This window comes from Mastigoproctus giganteus, chromosome 4, assembly GCF_048544385.1.
Source record: "Mastigoproctus giganteus isolate SK-2022 chromosome 4, ASM4854438v1, whole genome shotgun sequence".
Classification (NCBI taxonomy): Eukaryota; Metazoa; Arthropoda; class Arachnida; order Uropygi; family Thelyphonidae; genus Mastigoproctus; species Mastigoproctus giganteus.
In genome coordinates this window covers 198,530,892-198,551,319 of record NC_143578.1, presented here as the reverse complement: position 1 = coordinate 198,551,319, position 20,428 = coordinate 198,530,892, and the positions used below count along the sequence as shown (strand labels likewise).

At 40.1% G+C, this 20,428-nt stretch overlaps 1 protein-coding gene across 4 annotated transcripts in view; it reads right to left on the bottom strand.

Moving 5' to 3' along the window:
• LOC150087315 (uncharacterized) overlaps nucleotides 1-20,428 on the bottom strand; it is a 410,003-nt gene that overhangs the window by 236,659 nt on the left and 152,916 nt on the right. For all 4 annotated transcript variants that reach the window (XM_090371118.1, XM_090371117.1, XM_090371119.1 and 1 more), the window contains one exon: nucleotides 2,690-2,774. In XM_090371118.1, the coding sequence (XP_090227244.1) occupies nucleotides 2,690-2,774 (85 nt within the window). The remainder of the gene's footprint in view (nucleotides 1-2,689; nucleotides 2,775-20,428) is intronic.

Genomic DNA, 20,428 nt, shown 5'->3' with positions numbered 1-20,428 from the left:
AGTGATCGTTCAACTGTTGATGATCCTGCTCAGGTAGCTAACAAACTAAATGAGTATTCTGCATCTACATTCACCATTGAGGTGTTATTCAGGGAGGGGAATGCCAGAAATGAGTTAAACTCTGGCAGTGAGCTAGATGATTTTGTAATAACTGAGAGGAAAGTGGAGGAGAAATTGTTGAAGATAAACATAAAAAAGGCATCCGGGGTGGATGGGATCTATCCATTTATATTAAAGGAGGCAGCAAAGGAAGTAAGCAAACCCCTTAGCCATAATTATGAGAGCTTCTTTGGACGGGGGAGGTACCATGGACTGGAGATGTGTAAATGTGACCCAATTCACAAAGGAGGATCAAAGGCTGACAAAAGTAATTATAGACCTGCGAGTTTAACTTCTGTTCCAAGAAAATTAATGGAGGCACTGGTTTAAGAAGCACTGCAGGATCATCTACACAAGACTTCAGTTATAGCTCGGACAGCATGGTTTTGTAAGGGAAAGTATGAGAGTTTCATTAGACTGACGGGGTTCGAGCCCGTCACCACCAAATACGGAGGATGCGGAAAGGTCAGGGAATGACCATCGCATATCCCGAAGCAATATGGCCTTAGTTGCTAATGCTCCTAAAAACCAAATAACAAACAAACAAACATTAGCCTGAGGAGAGGTCACCACGGAATGGAGGTCTGCAAATGTATCACCAATTCACAAAGGATTTCAAAAGGTGACACAAGTAACTACAGACCTTTAACAGTCACTGGTTAAAGAAAAATTGCAGGGATACCTAAACAAGATTGCAGTAGTAGTTAAGACACAGCATGGCTTTGTTAAAGGAAGGTCTTGTCTGACCAAACTGATTGGATACTATGATGTAGTTACAAAGAAACTGGATACAAAAAATAATTTTGATATCATATATTTAGATTTCAGAAAAGCTTTCTACACTGTTGCATATGGAAGACTGCTGTACAAACTGGAGCGGTATGGCATTAAGGGCAAGTTGCTACAATGGATAAAGGGATGGTTGAGTGGGAGATGATAGTGAGTGGTAATCAATGGACACTGCTCTTCATGGACTAATGTTATTAGTGGAGTTCCCCATTGTTCGGTGCTGGGCCCATTGTTGTTTTGTGTATTCAATGATACTGATGAGGGTATATCAGGCTTAATGTCCAAGTTTACAGATTATACAGAGGTTAGCAAGTTTGTTAATGATAGTATGCTACTGAAACTGGATCTAGATAAATTGGGCAAATGGGCTGAGAAGTCACAAATGAAGTTGAACATTGACAAATGCAAAGTACTGAATATGGGTAGCAGTGAGAAATGTACCGACTGTGTAATACTACTCAGAGAAGTGGAAAGTGAAAAAGACCTGGGGGGGGGGGTACTGTGCAATCAGCTATGAAGTTCACTGGGCAGTGCAGATGGGCTGCTAAAGTTGGTCATGGAGTCTTGTCAATGATATATAGAAATTTTGTTAGCAAGGACAAGGAGGTGATTATCCTGTTGTACAAGGTAATGGTCAGGCCACACCTTGAATACTGTGCACAGGTCTGGAGGCCTCATTTTAGGAAGGATGTAGAGTTGCTAGAATGAGTACAAAGAAGGGCAACAAGTTTGGTGAGAAGAAAACAAAGGGGTGCTCTTACCAAGATAGGTTTAAGTTCTGCAAGTTGCAGCACCTGGAGACTAGGCACCTGTGAGGTGGTCTGATTGATATGTATAGGGCCTTGAATGGTTTGAGCAGGCTCAATGCTAATGGAATATTTCTGCTTGCTCAGATTAAGAACCCGAGGAAGCATAGATTCAAATTGAGGAAAGACAGTTGTACAATAGATGTGCGTAAGTTTGTCTTTAGCCAGAGGGTAGTTTGTTGTTGGAACAGACTTCCTTCTGTTGTTATGGAAGTTGATAGCTTAAATAAATTTAAGAACTAGAGAAACATTTGGAGTGACTGGATGGTAACATAGAGTAACAAGCTTTGTAAACTTGTTACTCTGTGGGAATCATGTTAGTTGCAATATCACTTGCACGTATTATGTTAGCCGCAATTTGTGTGTCCCGCTAAAAAAAATGTATACATGCATACTATCTTGAAATTTATAAAGAAAAGAGAAGAGATTATCTTGGAAACAAATGCCTCTTGAAGCATTTCTGAAGACGACGACTCCTTAGGCAACACACCAATGAGTGCTGACCCAACAATGAGTGATCAACAAGTGTGCATTTAGTCGATGATGATGAATAAACATTTTTTAACATTTGTAAGTCATAAATAATTTCCTTAAATTATAATTTTTCTCGATTTTACAGACAATATTTTCATTTCTTTGGATAAATCAATCATTGTTTAAAGATAAACTAATTTCATTGTTGAGAATGTAATCCCTGTTTTTAACATTACGTATATGAGTAATAAATTCACGCTTTACGAGCGCGCGGTAGGAAATAATTAATTTGTAAATCGAGAACTACCTGTATATATGAAACTATACTCACAAATGCAAATATACCCAAACAGCCCACACAACAAAAACGTAAATATGCACACACCCAACACACAGCTGAAAGGACTAAAACATGAGCATACATACCATTCACTAAGAAAGTTTCAAAATTATATATATAAGCAAAAATGGAAAATACATGAAAAACAACAAAACAGTTTAAATAAGATCAAAATCATTACCAAGCAACTGGACTAGATTTGGATGTTTCATTTCCTTCATGATGGAAGCTTCTTCTAAAAAATCTTTCAGTGCCATTGTATCTTCCTACGATACAGGACTGCCATTAGTAACCAGGATAACTTTTCTAATTAAAGCCTTCTAAATTTTAAAAGTCTGAAATTCTACAATTTTTATCTATAAGTATTATCAATAAATAAAATTTATAAATAATAAATAATTTTGTAATATCTAACAAGCAAAGAGTTGTTCATGAATTAGGTAATAGGGAAGTCAAACACAATGTTATAACATGAGGACTGGGCACACAAATTTATGTAACAGGTTTTGCAATTAAAATACAATACAATAATAAAAATATTTATATTAGTGGCAAAATGATGTAAGGATGCAAACTTATACAACTATAAAAAGAGAAAAAAAAATTACCCAATTCATTGGCCCATTCTAATAATTCTCCAAATTCTTCTGTGAAATTTGTTAAAATAACCGACTTCCACGACACCAAGTGGAAGTTTATTCCAACAATAAATTCCTCTCTGGATGAATCAAATTTCTTCATATCTATTCTACAAAACCATACTTTTTCAATTTAAATGTCTCGCCACATGGTCAGCATACTCTGAGAAAGACTAAAGATGGTATCAGCATAGTTTACTCAACCCATTTAAAGCCTTAAAAACATTTCAATTAGAAATGTGCATGTGCCTTTTTACAGAAATCTAGTCTTTCTTGGTAAGAATATCCTATTGTGCCATGAATTTATCTTGCTGCTCTTCTCCATCCTTTCCTGGAGAGCTATTATCTTCCTAAAATGAAGTTTCAACCCTATATACATTATTCTAGTTTCAGAACAGTATTAAAAGTTTTACTGAAATCTTAGTATTTCAAAACTGTGCACGAAGGGAACAAATATACAGAATCACAGTCAACACACACAACACTGTGCTGCATTGAAATAGAAAGAAATAATAGTTTCCAGTATTAATACTAATACATACTTTCATATGTATTAGTATTAATACTGGAAACACAATGCAAAGTTCATACAACACCAATCTGAGAAGGACCAATTTCATTTGTCAATTTCCTCCAGTAATTTCTACAAACCTTAAATTTATTAAAACTATCCACATCCACAACTCCAGATGGAAGTTTGTTCCAACAGCCAATTACTCTTTGGATGAATGTAAACATCTGCAAATCTATTCTGCAACTATGTTTTTTTTATTTAAAACAATGTCCCTGTGTGTGTGTGTGTGTGTGTGTGTGTGTGTGTGTGTGTGTGTGTGTTGTGTGTGTGTGTGTGTGTGTGTGTGTGTGTCATCTGCAAAAAATTAAAGCTGTCATCAGCACTTAATTCACTTAAAACTTTTAAAGCCTCGTTCATTTTAGTTAGGCCACTTCAGCTCAATGCTTAGTTTCAAGGAGATTGCAATTTACAGAACCTAGTATTACCAATCTTTCCTGGTAAGAATATCCTTTTAGTGCAAACTAATCTTGTTGCTCTTCTCTGCTGCCTTTCCAACATCTATATCCTTCCTAAATTTCAGTTGTCACAGCCTGTATGCAGTATTCCAGATGTGGCCGAATCATGGGATATACCTCAATACCAGATTAAGCACATAGGTCCAAGAAGAGCAGTGACCATTTATAATCACTCTATATCCTACCAATTAATTATCCCTTTAACCATAGTAATAAATCAGACCTAATCCCACATCGCTCAGATTTATTTAATGATTATACATGTAACACAATATCAAAGACTAGTGAAATTATGTGATTATGTCAAATTATACAGTTCCCCTGTGATGATCTCACAGCAGTCAGACATGGTCTCTAACAAATCCATGCCATGATTGCCTATGAACAAAATTTTGCATTACTTCTTCAACTATTGCTCCTATTTACTTATTACTCCTATTGTCCATTACTTAATGTTTCATTATCTTCCCTGGAACAGGGATATAGGTAAGTAGTTAACTGCTTGCCCTTTCAACCACCTTTATGAAATAGGATATACATCTGCACATCTCTAATCTACACAGACTTCTAAATCTAAGGATGCACTTGTTATAATAGCTAAAGGTTTAACTACTAAATTTTGCAGGTTCTTTTAATATAACTGAAAAGATTCTATCTGACCCAAGTGCTTTGTTCACTTTTTAACTATATAGCGGTTTCTCTTCTACCTTCCTTTCCACATTATCAAACTGTTTAACTCTCAAATCACTATTAGCTAGACTTCTGCTACTCCTATCTCTAAAAGTTCTTCATGTGAATGTAGATGCAAAATATTTGTTCAATTTCTCAGAAATCCGTACAGGATCATCAATAGTTATGGCTTATTCTATTCACATCCAGTGGACCAACATGATACATGGCTTTCCTTTTAGTGTTAGCACATGCAAAGAATTCTCTTAGTCGAAGATGTCTCAATCTGCCTTAGCCCGCTTTATCCCCCCACCTTGAGTAATCTGATTACACACTACTTTGTACTTATTGCTCCAAATTCTGTATCCCCCCTGACAATTTATAATCCTTTGTGCATTTTCCTTCTCTGACACTAAATTCATCAGTTCATCTAACAAACATTCTGGTCTAAAACTTCAACAATATCTCTTAGTTGGTAAAAATGCTTAGTAGCCAATGTGATTAAATGAGCATTTCCGATTTGGAATTTACATTTTTTAACATTAGTTGCTTGAATAGAGTTTAATTTAAAAATGTCTGAGCCCATTATAATCACCTTTACAAAAACAAAATCCCTTCTCTTTACTCACAAAAATAGCTATATCTCTGAATTAATATGCTATGATCACTACCACCTGAAGTTTCTTCACTTGAAGACTGTTAATGCTGGATGAATCATTTCTCTCCCTTGTTGTTGTTGGTATAGAGCTTAATGACACAAGGGCTACTGAGGCCAAATTGTGTCTGTTCCTGTTTATTTACAGGCAACATATAGTTATAGATGTTAAATTATAAGCTCCTGTACAGGTCAATATATTTTAGGAACATCAAAAGTTCTTATACGTTTGCTTCATTTCCTATGAAGTGAGTTAAGTCATGAGAGATGTTCGATGTGGAGAGAGAGAGAGAGAGAGAGAGAGAGAGAGATTGGAAAGTGTTAGAGCAGATGGTTGAATGTAAGGGACAATCAACAAGAAAATGACGGACTGTAAATTGTGTCTGACAGGATGAACACCGAGGTGCGTATCCTCCCAATAGCAGGAAGAGATGTATACGATGAGTGTGTCCAATTCTGAGTCGTGCCAATACTGAAGTACTTCCTCTCTTCTGTTTGGTCAGAAGCTACCACAGCTTTGGCTCTTGCTTTATCTGGTAAAGTTTATTGTTGGTATTACTTTTCCAGATCTGTGACCAGTTGTCAATAGCATGCTTTGCGAATGATAGGCTTATAGTCGCTGTAAGGAACCTGAGGATGTTGTGAGAGAGAGGGTTGAGGAAGTTTAGCGGCAAAGTCAGCACAAAGTCATTTCCTGGAATGCCAGAATGACCAGGTCAACAGTAGAAACTGATTGAACACGTTGCAGGAGATTAACTAGGAATCAATGTATTTCAAGACTGGATGGGAAGAGGAGAAATTCTTCCTTATGGCAGACACAGCACTGAGGGAGTCTGTATAAATTATGGCAGTTGAGATAGATAGCTCAATAATTTTACCAAATGCTAACTTGATATCATATAATTCAGCAGTGAAGATGCTGCAGGCTAATGATAGTAAGGCTGTAGCAGTAAATGAAGGAAAAACTGCAGCAGCACCTACAGTACTCGCAGTTTTCGATCCGTCAGTATAGATTTTACAGGCACGGGAGTTCAGAGTAGCATGAGATGACTGCAACTGCCTGATATTGCAAGGTGGTATGACATTTTTCCCCCACTGAAGAAAACGTACATAGTAAGATGCAGAAACGTATGCCCAAGGTGGAACAGGAGCATTTGTGTCCTGAAAGATATCACTTAAATCAATATTCCAATTCTGAATAAGCTCTTTAATTCTGAGTGAAGTAGGTCTATTTTCATTTGGTTTGCTCTCACAGAACAAATCCCACCGAGTATTATAAAAATATTCCCAACTGGGGTGAGATGGAGGATTCTGGATTTTAGCAGCGTATTGAAGCAGCAATGTTTTCCTACGAAGATGTAATGGAGAATCATGTCCTTCAATATAAAGACTTCAGATCTGAGAAGTCCTGAAAGTACCTCACGCAGTCCTCAGAGCACTGTGCTGAATAATATTTAGACGATGTAAAGTAGTGCTTCTAGCAGAGTCATATACTAGCCAACCATAATCTAAGCGTGAATGGATTAAAGTTCTGTAAAGGTGAAGTAAAGTATATCGATCAGCTCCCCAAGATGTGGGCGAGACTGACCGAAGTATATTCATATGCTTTAGACAAACATTTCTTAATTGAGTGATGTGAGCTTGGAAATTAAGCTTGCTGTCTAATATCAGACCAAGAAATCTGACGTTAGCAGCAAGTGGGATATGGTTGATATGTAATTCAGGATCAGTATGGAGAGTCCGATGCTTACAAAAGGGGGTGGCAGTGCATTGATTTTCTGATAGTCGATAACCATTCCTTAAAGTCCACAATTCAATTTTGATTATTTATGGCAAGTTGGAGTTGGCATTCAATGGTATTGATACTTTGAGACTGACAGGAAATGGTAAGATCATCTACATACATATAAGTTTCGACAGTTTTTAGGATATTATGTGTCATGGTGCTGCCTCTAACTGCAAAAAGTGTTAAACTAAATATCAATCCCTGTGGGACTCCTCCTTCCTGAATGTGAAAATCACAGAGTACGCTTTTATACTGGTGAAAAGTGTGCAACTGCAGGAAATTTTTTATTATATCAGGCAAATGGCCCCTAAATCCCAGACGGTAAAGATCCATAAGAATACCATGATTCCAGGTAGTGTCAAATGCCTTTTCAAGATCTAAGTTGACCATAACTAGATGTTGTTTCCTGACAAAGGCATTGCAGATATGAGATTCGGCTTTGATGAGCACATCTAGAGTTGATCTATTTTTTTTCAAATTGCTTTCCCTTGTTGACTAACATGTGCAAAAAACAGGTTATCTAACAAATCAAGAAATCCAGTACTAAGTGAGGTTCCAACCCATGGGTTCCAATCATTCATCAAGACATTCTGATTTGGGTCCACTCTATACGTCTTTATAGCCGTTCTTTATTTTTCGGTCATTTGGTGTATAACAAATACATTTACTATTTCTTTGCTTATTCCTTTGTTTTTGCAGTGTTTAGGTCAGACTAAATCAATATTACATTAGCATCCATGTCAAATGGGAATTCTACCTTTTTTTCAAATTACTTTCCCTTGTTGACTAACATGTGCAAAAAACCGGTTATCTAAAATGGGGCTTAGAGGGGAACAGGTATACTGTGTGTTATCAGACACTCAGCCTAAAACACTGATGGATCCAATATCTCTCTATTACAGAAGATTTAGGAGAAGTCCGATTGAGCCCAGTTATGTCACTTAAGTGACAAAGCCCTGTTATGTCACTTAGGTGGCAACAAATGTGTAGAGTGGTTCTCTTCAAGGTGCCTGGTCAGCGTGAAGAGGAAAAGCCCAAAACCCTCCAGCATATGACAGCACGACAAAACAAATGGCCCTCAGTCCCCAGCAGCTTTTACTCCCCCTCTTACGGCAGCAAGAGGATCAGAGTGGAAGCAGAGGGTGCTAAGAATCTCTGGGTACGACCAGGCTGCCATGCACGGAAATTGAACTTGGCCTGTTATAACGTAAGATCACTCATCGGTGAAGACAGGATATTAGAGCTGGAAAAGGAATTAGAAAATGTGAATTGGAATATCATCAGTTTGGCTGAAACAAGAAGAAGAAATGAATCACTTATAAGTTTATCAAGTGGAAATCTGCTGTACACCAATGGAAACAGTGAAAGGAGTGAAAGTGGAGTTGGGTTTCTGGTCCATAAAGATTTTAAAAACAACATTTTGGAATTCAAAAGTACATCACCAAGAGTGTCAAGACTCAAGATTTCTAAGAGGTACAAGCTAAAGATTATAACGATTTATGCACCAACATCGAGCCATGATGATGAAGAGGTTGAAGAAATGTACACCGAAAGTGAGTGTCTTCTAGATGAGCAGAAAACCCACTACACTATTATTATGGGATACTTCAATGCTAAGGGTGGAAAAAGAAAAAACAGCGCAGAAAGGGGAACTATAGGAAATTTTGGAATTGGTGAAAGAAATGAAAGAGGTGAAAGACTTGTGGAATTTGCAGAATCTCAAGGACTGTCAGTAATGAACACTTTTTTCAAGAAAAGGGTGAACAGAAAGTGGACATGGAAGAGTCCAAATGAATTAACTACTAATGAAATTGACTTCATCTTCACTAACAGAAGATATATTGTGAATGATGTTACCGTCCTGAATAAGGTAAATGTTGGAAGTGATCACAGAATGGTAAGATGTACACGATATAGATGGAGGAAAGGAAAAAACTGACTCGAGTAAATAATACAAAGGTCTTTGAGATAACAGAAGAGGAGAAAAAGCAGTATGTACTGGAACTTAAGAACAAGTTTGAGCTTCTACAGACTGCTGAGGACCAAGATATCGACGAGGAATATTACAACTTTTTGAAAGTGATAAAGCCCAAGAAACCTATAGGGAAAAAGAAATCTAAAGAAAAAAAAATTAGTCAAGAAACACTTGTCATGATGAACCAAAGACGACAAATGAAAAGCAAGAAAAACACTGACAGGGAGAAAATTGAGTATACTGAGTTATGCAAAGCCATTAGAAATAGACTCAGAGAGGACATAAGAAGATTTAACACAAGAAAAGTAGAACAAGCATTAAGGGAAAACAAAGGATTTAAATCAGCAGCCATGAGCAGCAATACAGAAAGACAAATGATACTGAAACTGAAGAATAGCGATGGTGTACTTATAAACAGCAGAGAAGGCATAATTCAAATAGCAGAAGACTACTATAGAGAATTATACAACGAGCAGGGGAATGATGCCAGCAGTGGGGAAGATGGATTGCAAAGTAGCAACACATACGACATACCCAATATTCTTCCTGATGAGGTAGAACATGCATTGAAGAAAATGAAGAATCAGAAAGCTCCGGGGGAAGATTAAGTTAGAGTTGTTAAAATTGGGAGGAAGAGACATAACACAAAAACTGGCAAGGCTCTTCACAAAGTGCATTAGAAAAGGTGTGACGCCTAAGCAGTGGAATAATGCAATCATAGTTTTGCTGCATAAGAAAGGAGATAAATCAGAAATTGGAAATTATAGAACAATTAGCTTGTTATCCGACATCTACAAGTTGTTCACAAGGGTCATTACTAACAGATTAGAAAGAATACTTGATGAGAATCAACCGAAAGAGCAAGCTAGCTTTAGGACAGGATTCTCAACTAGGGATCACCTTCACATAATGTCACAGCTAATGGAGAAGGCAAATGAATATAAAACACCATTATGCCTGGCATTTGTGGATTATGAAAAGGCATCTGACTCCATACAGCATAAGGCAATGTTTCGGGCACTGGAAAGACAAGGCATTGATACCCCATATATTATGATTTTGAAGAAAATATATGAGAGTGCTACCTCCTTTATTAGACTAGACAAAGACAGTAGGAAATTTAATATTGAGAAAGGAGTTCGACAAGGAGACACAATATCTCCGAAGCTGTTTACTGCTGCCCTTGAAAAAGCTTTCAGAAGATTAGACTGGTCGCAGAAAAGAGTCAATGTGAACGGAGAGTACCTAAACCATTTACGATTTGCAGATGACATTGTGGTCATAAGCCATGATCCCAAAGAATTAGAGGAAAATCTTAATCAGTTATGCACAGCTGGTAAGGATTTTGGACTAAAGATGAATATGGCTAAAACAAAAGTAATGATGAACAAGTATGCCACAGAAAGGGAAATAATGATTGAAGGAGCAGTAATTGAAAAGATGGAGTATACTTATCTGGGACAAGTTATTAGCTGTAATAATGATAAATGGCTGGAAGTCAAGAGAAGAATAAATTTTGGATGGATAGCATTCAGGAAATATAGCCACATACTGAAGAGCAATATCCCAGTTTGTCTGAAACATAAAATAATGAACCAATGTATACTCCCCACCATGACTTATGGAAGTGAAACTTGGGCACTCACCAAAAGAATGAAAGAGAAGCTGAGAACTACACAGCGAAGAATGTAACGAATCATATTGGGAATCAGACTGTTAGATAAGAAGAAAAACACATGGATTAGGCAACAAACTCAAGTAAAGGACATTCTTATCAAAACTAAAGAACTTAAATGGTCTTGGGCAGGACACATAGCTCGAAGACATGATGACAGATGGACTAAGAAAATAACAGAATGGTATCCAATAGGAGCTAGAAGAAAACCTGGAAGACAAAGGCGGAGATGGATAGATGAAATTCATGAGTTTGTGGGTAGTAAATGGATGGCCAGTGCTCAAAACAGAAGGAACTGGAAAGTTGCTGGAGAGGCCTTCATCCTGCAGTGGATTGCAAATGGCTGATGATGATGATGACCTTATAATCTACAGTGGTGGACAAAAAAAACTGCATCACCTTAAAAAAATAAACATTTGTAGTGAAACGTAAAAGATATTGTTTGATTACAGTCATTTTGTTTGTTGCAAAGCAAATGCATCAGATAACGCTTTTATTGCATCAGACAGTAATTGCAAGGTATTGCATCAGCCGTTTCTATAAATATGGCATTGGAAGGGTATACATGCTCATTAGTATCGTATTTTGCGGAGGTGTAAGCATGGCTTCATATGTTCAGTTGACACCAAAGGAAAAAAGTGTACCTGTTGCTCTGCCCCAGGAAGGGCTTTCTACGCGTGCTATAGCTCAGAAAATAGGCTGCCACCAATATCTGGGTGCTGAAATTAAAGCGTGAAACCGGTGATGCAAAGAGAAGAACTAGATCGGGCCGTAAGAGAGTGACTACGCCTTCCCAAGATTGATATTTGAAATGGCTATGCCTTTGTAATCGCCATGCTAGTGCTCCTGATCTAAAACTGGACTTTGAGATGGCCTCCTGTGTTGAAACAAGTTCACAAACTATCGAAAGACTGCTTTTGGAATGTGGTCTGTATGCCTATCGGCCTAAGAAGCCTTTCCCTTGATCCAACAAATGAGGAAGAAGCAACTTGCTTGGGCTATAATGCATGTTTCATGGCCAAAAGAGCGATTGCGTCATCCATGGCCAAAAGAGCGATTGCGATTTCTGACGAATCCAAATTCAACCTGCATGGCTCAGTTGGGAAGTGATGTCAGAAGACGAAAATCGGAGGCATACCATCCTGACTGCATAACACCGACCGTAAAGTTCCCTGCCAGTCAGATGGTATGGGGATTCATAACAAGCAAGGGGGTGGGGCGAATTAAGTTTATTAACAGAACAGTGAATGTAGACACCTACATTGCTATCTTGTAGGAGTGCCTGAAACCCGTTTTTAGGGATCACCACACAGACGTGCAAAATTGCATTTTTCAACAGAACTCAGCGCCTTGCCACACAGCAAAATTGGTAAGTTTTATGCTATTTAGATTTAAAAATGGGTTTGTCTTTTTGTCTCAAGGGTTAAAACATACTTATACCGATGTTTTCCCTCATTTTTCTCCCTTAAGGTGCAGTCATACCTCAGAAATGCTGGCATTACAGTGCTGGACTGGCACGACGTCAGATTTGAATCCTATTGAAAATTGCTGGTATATAATGTCATCTAAAATTGCTCAGAAGAAGCCAACAAGTAAGATTCAGCTGCAGGAGAGCATTGTACAGGTGTGGTACCACGAAATTGGGCAACTGTATATTCAGAAGTTGATTAACTCTATGCCAGGTTGATCCAAGGCTGTAATTGCAGCTCAAGGATGAACAACAAAACACTGAGGACTTATTTTGCTGATTTACAGTACATAATACTATTACGTTAACTTGTCATTTCAGTTTGTACACGTAAATGCAATAAAATGTATGTTTGGTTGCCATGATTATCATTTGCATGATTTCTCATATTTCCTTTAATTACACATTTTACCCTTTGTTAGGTTATTTATGGCAATTAGGTATATCAGGTGGAGTATTTTTATTGGATTTCATTCACAGAGATATATATCTGGTCTAACAAATGCATTTCAAACATTTCTGCAACCCACAATGCAGAGCAAAACACATTCGCAAAAATTAAAGTGATTCGATTATGCAAATGATGTAAATTATTTGCATAATCGTAACTAAGATAGTTACGCACCATACAATGACAAATTTTGTAACTAATTTCCCCCCCCCCCCAATTTATTGTACCTGTTGTCCAAATTTCTCTTCGGTAGAAGCCTTAGAACTCGCTCCAGAGCCCTCTACATAGGGATATAATTTTAATAACCCTGTAAACACACACAGAGAGAGAGAGTTGGATCTAATAGGCAGAAAATTGAGTAGGGGTGCCACAAAACAAAATAAATCACTTAGGAGTCCTGTTATCAGAAAACAGTTGAAAACCACTGGCCTGGTGTAATAAGAGAAGCATTCAGGGATGCAATCCAAGAAGCTAGTAGGCAATTTATACCAAATAAGAGAGAATCTTTGGCTTAGATGAAAATGGATGTCATGTGTACTGGTGTGACTCAGGGCAGAGAAGAGGAATGAGTAGGATGGATAGAAATTATCAGGTGTTACAGAAGCCTACATCAGATATAAACTAGCCTGGAATCAAGTCCCAAAGGAGGTCAGGCAAGCTAAGGTAGCTTATAAGAAGACTGTGGGAAAGAATGCAGAGATAAATAACAAACACCACATTACTAATGCAAAAAATAGAAGGAAGATAAGGAATCACATTAGTCCACTAGATATGAATGGCTTAACTGTTGGAGATACGTTCTGACAAACTGAATAAGTATTTTGCATCTAACTTCACACATCAGGAATTTTTTGTAGAAGGGGGATCTTAGAAGTGTATCAAAAACAGGGAGCTGAAATATTTCATGATAACAAAGAAGAAAGAGGATAAGAAACTACTGAAGCTAATTGTAAGAAGAAGAAAAAAAAATTAAACAATTGGGGTGAATAGGATCTATCCACTTATATTAAAGGATGCAGAAAAATAGCTTTTCAGCTATTATGAGTGCATCCTTGGCTTTATGGGAGGTCTATTATGAGTGCATCCTTGGCTTTATGCCCTATGAATGGCAGATGTGCAAATTTTTTTCCGCACTTCACAAAGGGATCTCAAAGGGCGGCATGAGTTATTGCAGACATGTTAGCTTTGCAAGTGTTCCAGGTAAAAGCAGACATTGGTTAAACAGCAGACATTTGTTAAACAGCAATCTTCAATGACCAATCATATTGATACTATCTAACAGCACAATTAAATCCCAGTCTTTTTCATGCTCCACTACCCCGAGTGTAGTACCACACAGTTGATAAGTTATTCTGGGGTAACTGCTACTGATATATATACCTCGCATTTGTCAACATTAAACTTCAATTGCCATTTCTCAGGCCAATGACACAATTTTCCCAGATCTTGTTTATACTCCGGCACAACTATCAGGTCAGTGAAGTTTAGAATAAATTACAACATTGGAACTCCCCGACTTACGCAAATTTGACTTTACGCAAGTTTTTACGGCCGGTGCAAACTGAGGGGGGAGGGACATATTTTGCATCTGTAGGGCTAAATGGAGGTAACGTGAAAATATCGCAATGTGAAGCCAATAACATTTTTTTTTTTAGTAATTCATTCCAAGACCTCGGAAGTTGAATTTTCGCTATAGAGTAAACCCCCGTTATTTGCGGGGGTTACGTTCCTGAGAAATGTCGCGAATACCGAAAACGCGAATACTGAGTTATGGCTTCCATAGTAATAAAGGGGTTCCATTCCAAAGTATGAAATATATAAGAAAAACTAGTCTAAAATTTTGTCTACGTATGTATTATATGTACCTTCATAATATGACTATGTACATAGACAGTACATATAAGGTATAAGGTATGTTCGTGTCAGACGGCGCCTGGGATTTCTCCCATCTCCGCGTATGTTCGCTGTATCGAGGACAGTACACTGTTAAGCCAGAGACTTGAAAGTGTGTGGGCCATGTCTGTGCAGTGTGATCTGTTGTGCCCATTGTTTGTCCGGCTTATTGGCCGCCTGGCCCCTGGTGGGGCCCGACGTTGCCCATACCTTGCCACGGGGAGGCTAGCCGGGTGTCCAGCATCATGATGAGTTGCTCCGGCAGGTCATGCCACCTAGTTTCCTGGGATTTCAGTGGCTAGGACCTAAAAAATAAATAAATTAATAAAAAAAAAATAATAATAATAATAATAAATAAATAAAAAAAAATAAAATAAAATAATAATAATAAAATAAAAAAAATTTAAAAAAATAAAATAAAATAATAATAATAAAATAAAAAAAATTTTAAAAAAATAAAATAAAATAATAATAATAAAATAAAAAAAATTTTAAAAAAATAATAATGATAAAAGTAAAAAAAAATAAATAAATAAATAAAATAATAATAAAAAAAAAAAAAAAAAATATATATATATATATATAGGCGTTTGACGTTAATTCTTAAGGAGATTGCTGTTAGCAAATCGCTGGTTGGGGTTGAACGCTAGAAAGATGTGTTAAAAGGCCTAATAGGTCGGGCAGAATTTTGTTGTTATTAAATTTAGACGTGTGGGCTATACGTTAGATGAAAGATAAAAGTGGGAGGAAGGGGAGGCTGAAGACTGGGGGGTAGAAGTAGAAGTAAGGGGTCGATAGAGGACATGACCCCTGCTAGACAGTATGGCATGCCCATGCCACACCAGAGGGGAGTTTGGATGGTGGGTGGGGGAGACGAAGAAGAGCTATCTCCCCCTGCCATGGATAAGGTATACAGTTAGAGTGGGGAAGAGACTGAAGACTGGGGGAGAAAGGCAGAAGCATGGGGACGACAGAGAAGGCGACCCCAGGTGGTCAGTGAGGCAGGCCCATGCCTCACCAGGCGAAGAGATGGGTTGGCAGGGGAGGGAGGAAACAGAGCATGTCTCCTCTCCCTCCTGCCGGGGATAGGGAATTTAAGATGAATAGGGTAAGGGTACCCCATTCAGCTCGCCATATAGCATTTGGCAGCGGAGCTTCTAGTGGTTCTAGTCAGTTTCCAGGAGCAATCGGACCGAAGCATGATCGGTCATGGGGTGGTTCCCGTCCGTTCTGCAGTCTTTACCGTCAAAAGGTCCGGGTTTGCTTGTCGGCGTTTGTGGGGTCTTTCTTGTGACATTTCCCATCCATGTGGTGTTTGCGTCAATGTTGTTTATAGAGTCATTTCTCATTTATTCAACTTTAGGTCCACTTCAGGGTTTAGTGCCTTGATTATCGGAGACCATTGGATTCAGGCGTCTTCCACGGGATGATTTCCTTCGAGGTTTGTTCATTTCCTTATTGTGTCAGTTGTTGATTGCGATTTGCTGCGATAAGAGCTCTCCGTCTTGTGAACAGGGCCAGTGCATAGCTGGAGAAAGCCTGATATTCTTCCTTGGTGTCCAAGATGTGGTACTCCTGGCCGTATGGTAGATACTGTATGAATGCGCTGCGGAGGTCGTCATACAGCTGGCAATCATGCATGAGGTGCTGCCAGCTCTCCAACCCCCCGCAGGTGCAGGTGGGATCTTCCTGTATTCCGAGTAGGGATAGCTTTGCATTCAGAGCTCCATGTCCTGTCAATAGGTATGTGACTTGTAGGCCCGGGGAAAACCAGGGTGGGAAGTTCGGAAAAACCCGGCCAATGTTGGGCAGAAACTTTCTGGTGATTTCGCCTTTTTGCGAGGTGGCCCATCTATCCTGCCACATCTGCAGCAGGTGAGCATGCAGCTTTTTCTTTTCCATAGTCTTGCTATTGATGATGTCGGTGGTGAATCCCAAACATGTCTGTGGGATACCCTTGTCCAGGTGGTGCATGAGGCCCCGTCGAATGATCTCTAAGTCCAGTGGAAGGACACCAGCAAGGACTTGCAGGGCATGCGTGCTCACTGTGCTGCAAGCTCGAGTAATGGTCAGAAGGATTGATCGGTGAATCGAGTCAATGATTCATTGACAACAGTTGTGGCTTTTTGATACCATGCGCCAGATGCATACGTGACTATTGGGTTGAAGATGGTTTTATAGAAAAGACGTAGCATCCGTCTGTCTAGGCCCCAGTCTCTGCGAGTGACTCTGGCAACCAATGCAGTGTATCGTCTGACTTTTGTACGCAAATATTTCAGGTGGTCCTGAAATGATAGATTTGGATCTAGAATCATGCCTAGGTACTTCAGCTGCTTTGAGAATTTAATTGTTTTCTGGTCAATCTTGATTTGTGGAGGCCGCCTGAGGTTGAGGCACCCCTTGAGCAGAATGGAGTTTGTCTTTGCAGGGGATATTCTAAGTTGATTTTTCTTTGCCCATTCCTGAAGGGTGGACAGAGCCTGGTTTGCCGATGTCTCCAGTTGTGTCCTTGAGTCCGCTGACACTGTCAGTAAGAGGTCATCAGCAAAGGCCTGCGATTTTACCTCGTCAAGGTCTATAGCTAGGAAGGAGTCCATTACTATGTTCCACAGTAGTGGTCCAAGGACCGAACCCTGTGGACAGCCGCGAAATGTATTCTTGGAGAGGGTCCCATAGGGAGCAACAATCCTGATGGATCTGTTTGTGAGGTAGCTCTTGATGACCCTGTAGAGGTTGCCTGGGATCCCAGCAACCCGAAGCCTTGCCAAGATGCTTGGCCACCAAAGTGCATCGAAGGCCCCAGCAAAGTCCACGGCAATCACAAGGAAATACTTCTTGGTGCATCTTGTTACTTGTTCTTGTAGGTGTATTAAGGCATCCACGGCTGAGCGACCCCGCCTGAAGCCAAACTGGTTGGGTGAGGCCAGGCCAGCCCTGTCATAATATTGCTCTATTCGTCTATAGAGAAGGTGTTCAAGTAGTTTACTTGCAACTGTGAGAAGTGCGATCGGTCTGTACGATTCTGGGAGGTGTGGTGGTTTGGTCGGATTTTTCAGGATTAGTTTGACGTTTGCTTTCTTCCACAAAGTCGGGAAGGTGCCACAGTGAAGACAGAGGTTGAAGAGGTTGAGCAACAGGTTCGGGGAACACTGTACTGTCTTTTTGATGATTTTGGGCTCCAAGAGGTCTGGTCCAGGGCATTTATTTCCCTTAATGAGGGTGGCAGCACTCTTGAGCTCCTCCATGGTGAAGTGAGGTTCTGTCGTTGCTGTTTGATAGCTTTCATTTTCTAAGCAGAGTTGGATCTGCTCTGTTGTCTCTGGTTGTATAGCCGGGTGGAAGACTGTGTCCAGGATATTGGAAATAGCCTGCTCCCAGGTTGTGGACATGCCTCCTTGGGTCAATGTGGTGGCGGCAATAACTTCCCCTCGGGGGAGTTTATTCATGGTCAGTTTGTAGACGATTCCCCAGGGGTTCTCGTTTCCCATAGTGGAGACCATGCGCTCCCAAGATTGCTGTTTACAGCTTCTGATTTGGGCTGTGTAAGTATTCCTTGCTTCTTTGTAGCATTGTCGGAGTACTTCAACCTCTGCCGTCGGCCAGGAGCACCTGGCCCGCTGAAAGGCCTTTCTTCTGGTTTGTGTTTCTTTCCGGAGTCGTTGCAGTTCTAGGTTCCACCACGGCACAGCCCCAGGGGTTGGATTTTTCTTTTTAATAGCGATGTCACTTGTGTGCGTTATGATCTCTGTTATCTTGCTTTGGAGGTGATCTGGGTCCTCGAGGCACTCAAGCTCACTCTGTCTCTGTTGTATGCTGGTTTTTAAGGTACTTTGAAAGAGTTCCCAGTTTGCTTTGGATATGGAGTATCTGTGAGTGGTTTGTCTAGCTGCCGATACTCTAGTCAGTGATCTGTTGAGTTGGAATGTAATGGCTCGATGATCAGATGTTGTCCAGGCCTCTTGGACGAACCAGTCGGTAGTATTATTAGCGATGTTCCTGGAAGCCAAGGAGACATCTATGGTGGCTTCCCACAGTGTATTACTAAGTGTGGGCAGATTGTTTGGTTGGTTTAACACTGTCAACGTTGAATTTGCAAGGAACTCTTCCAATATAGTTCCGTTTCTGGTGCCACGTCTGTCTGGCGTGTGACTATGCCACATTGGTGACCGGCAGTTCACGTCTGCCCCTACTATAATTTTAGCGTTTGGAAGGGTGTCAGCAGCCAGTTGGAGGTATCTTGTGGCGAAAGTTATGTCTTCGCCCGGTCGACAGTAGAGGGCAATAACATAAAATGCCCCCAGAGCTGTGGTGAGGTGGGCACATGCAGTCCAGGCTGTGAAAAGCTGTGTGATTTTGGTCACCGTAATATCCGGATTTCTGACCGCGACTGCGGCCCAGGGGTGTCGTCCTCGAATTGTACTATCTTGTAGGTCAAGGGGTATCCCCTGACTATCTTCATGTGTGAGTATGGCTCTTGTATTATCATGACATCTACATTCTCCTCTTCAGCCTTGATATGGATCTGATCCGCTACTGCTCTGGCCCTCTGTGCGTTGATCTGCAGAAATTTTACCTCTGTAGTATTGTATCCTCTAAGGCGCGTCCCCATAATCCAGCCTGGATTGGAACAAGCTCTTAATTTTCAGGTAGGTGGGGCACTTGTTATCCCTGATTGAGTGGGTGCAGTCCAGCTTCAGACTCTTGCAGTTGGTGCAGATTGGGTCAGTACTCTTGTTTGGGCAATCCTTGTAAGTGTGGCCTTTTGCCGAGCAGTGGCCGCATGTGGGGTCAGTCTGGGTGCAGGTGTGCGTTGTATGCCCATATTTACAGCACCTGAAGCATTTGGGTACAGCCACATGTTCACGGAAGCGGTGGCTGCCCCAATTTACATATACTCTGTTCTGGGTGTTTAATACTTTCCATGCTGCAGGCACAAGTTCAATTATCCAGTTTCGTTGAGTGCCATTCTTGGACTTGGTTGAATATTTTGGTGTCAGCAGTTCGTCCCTTCTGTGTTCTGGGAGAGCGGACATCAGGTTTCTTTGATAGATTTCCTCTGTTAGTTGATCCGGGGTCAGGTCTTTATCCAGGTCATAAATAACTATTGAGGGCCCTTTTCTTTTAGGGGTAGTTGCTGTGAGCCCCAGCTCAGTGATTTTGGTATTAGTGATAATTTTTTGTGCTTCCTCCCTTGTTTCTGTCTCTATCAGTACTCCGACATTTCTAGTTTTCCTGACCGACTTTATTCTGGTTGTCTTGAATTCTTCTTTTAGGCTGGTCATTATTTGCATCTTTAATTGTTCGCTTGTTTGATTTTCCTCAATGGTTGTTGGTCGGAGCACCACCAGGTGTGGTTGTTTTGGCAAGGTCTTTTTTGTTGTAGCAGGTACACTGCTTTTTATTGCTGATTCACCGGCTGACGTCCTCAGCGCTTGTGCATAAGATGGGGCACGCTGTTGCATTTTGTTTGCCCCACCATCTAGGTATGCCTCCAGTTTCACAGCAGTTGTTTCATATTTTAGGTTTGTCGGTAGAGAATTGTCTCCAACTTTGTCCAGAGGGAAACAATCTGTCCCCTAACACCAGTGGTTATCCGGTTGTTAGAGTCTTTCATCAGATCCTCAAGGGCGGTATGCAGGATTTGAGTTTTTTCCAACAATGTGCCCTCCTGGCCAGGAGGG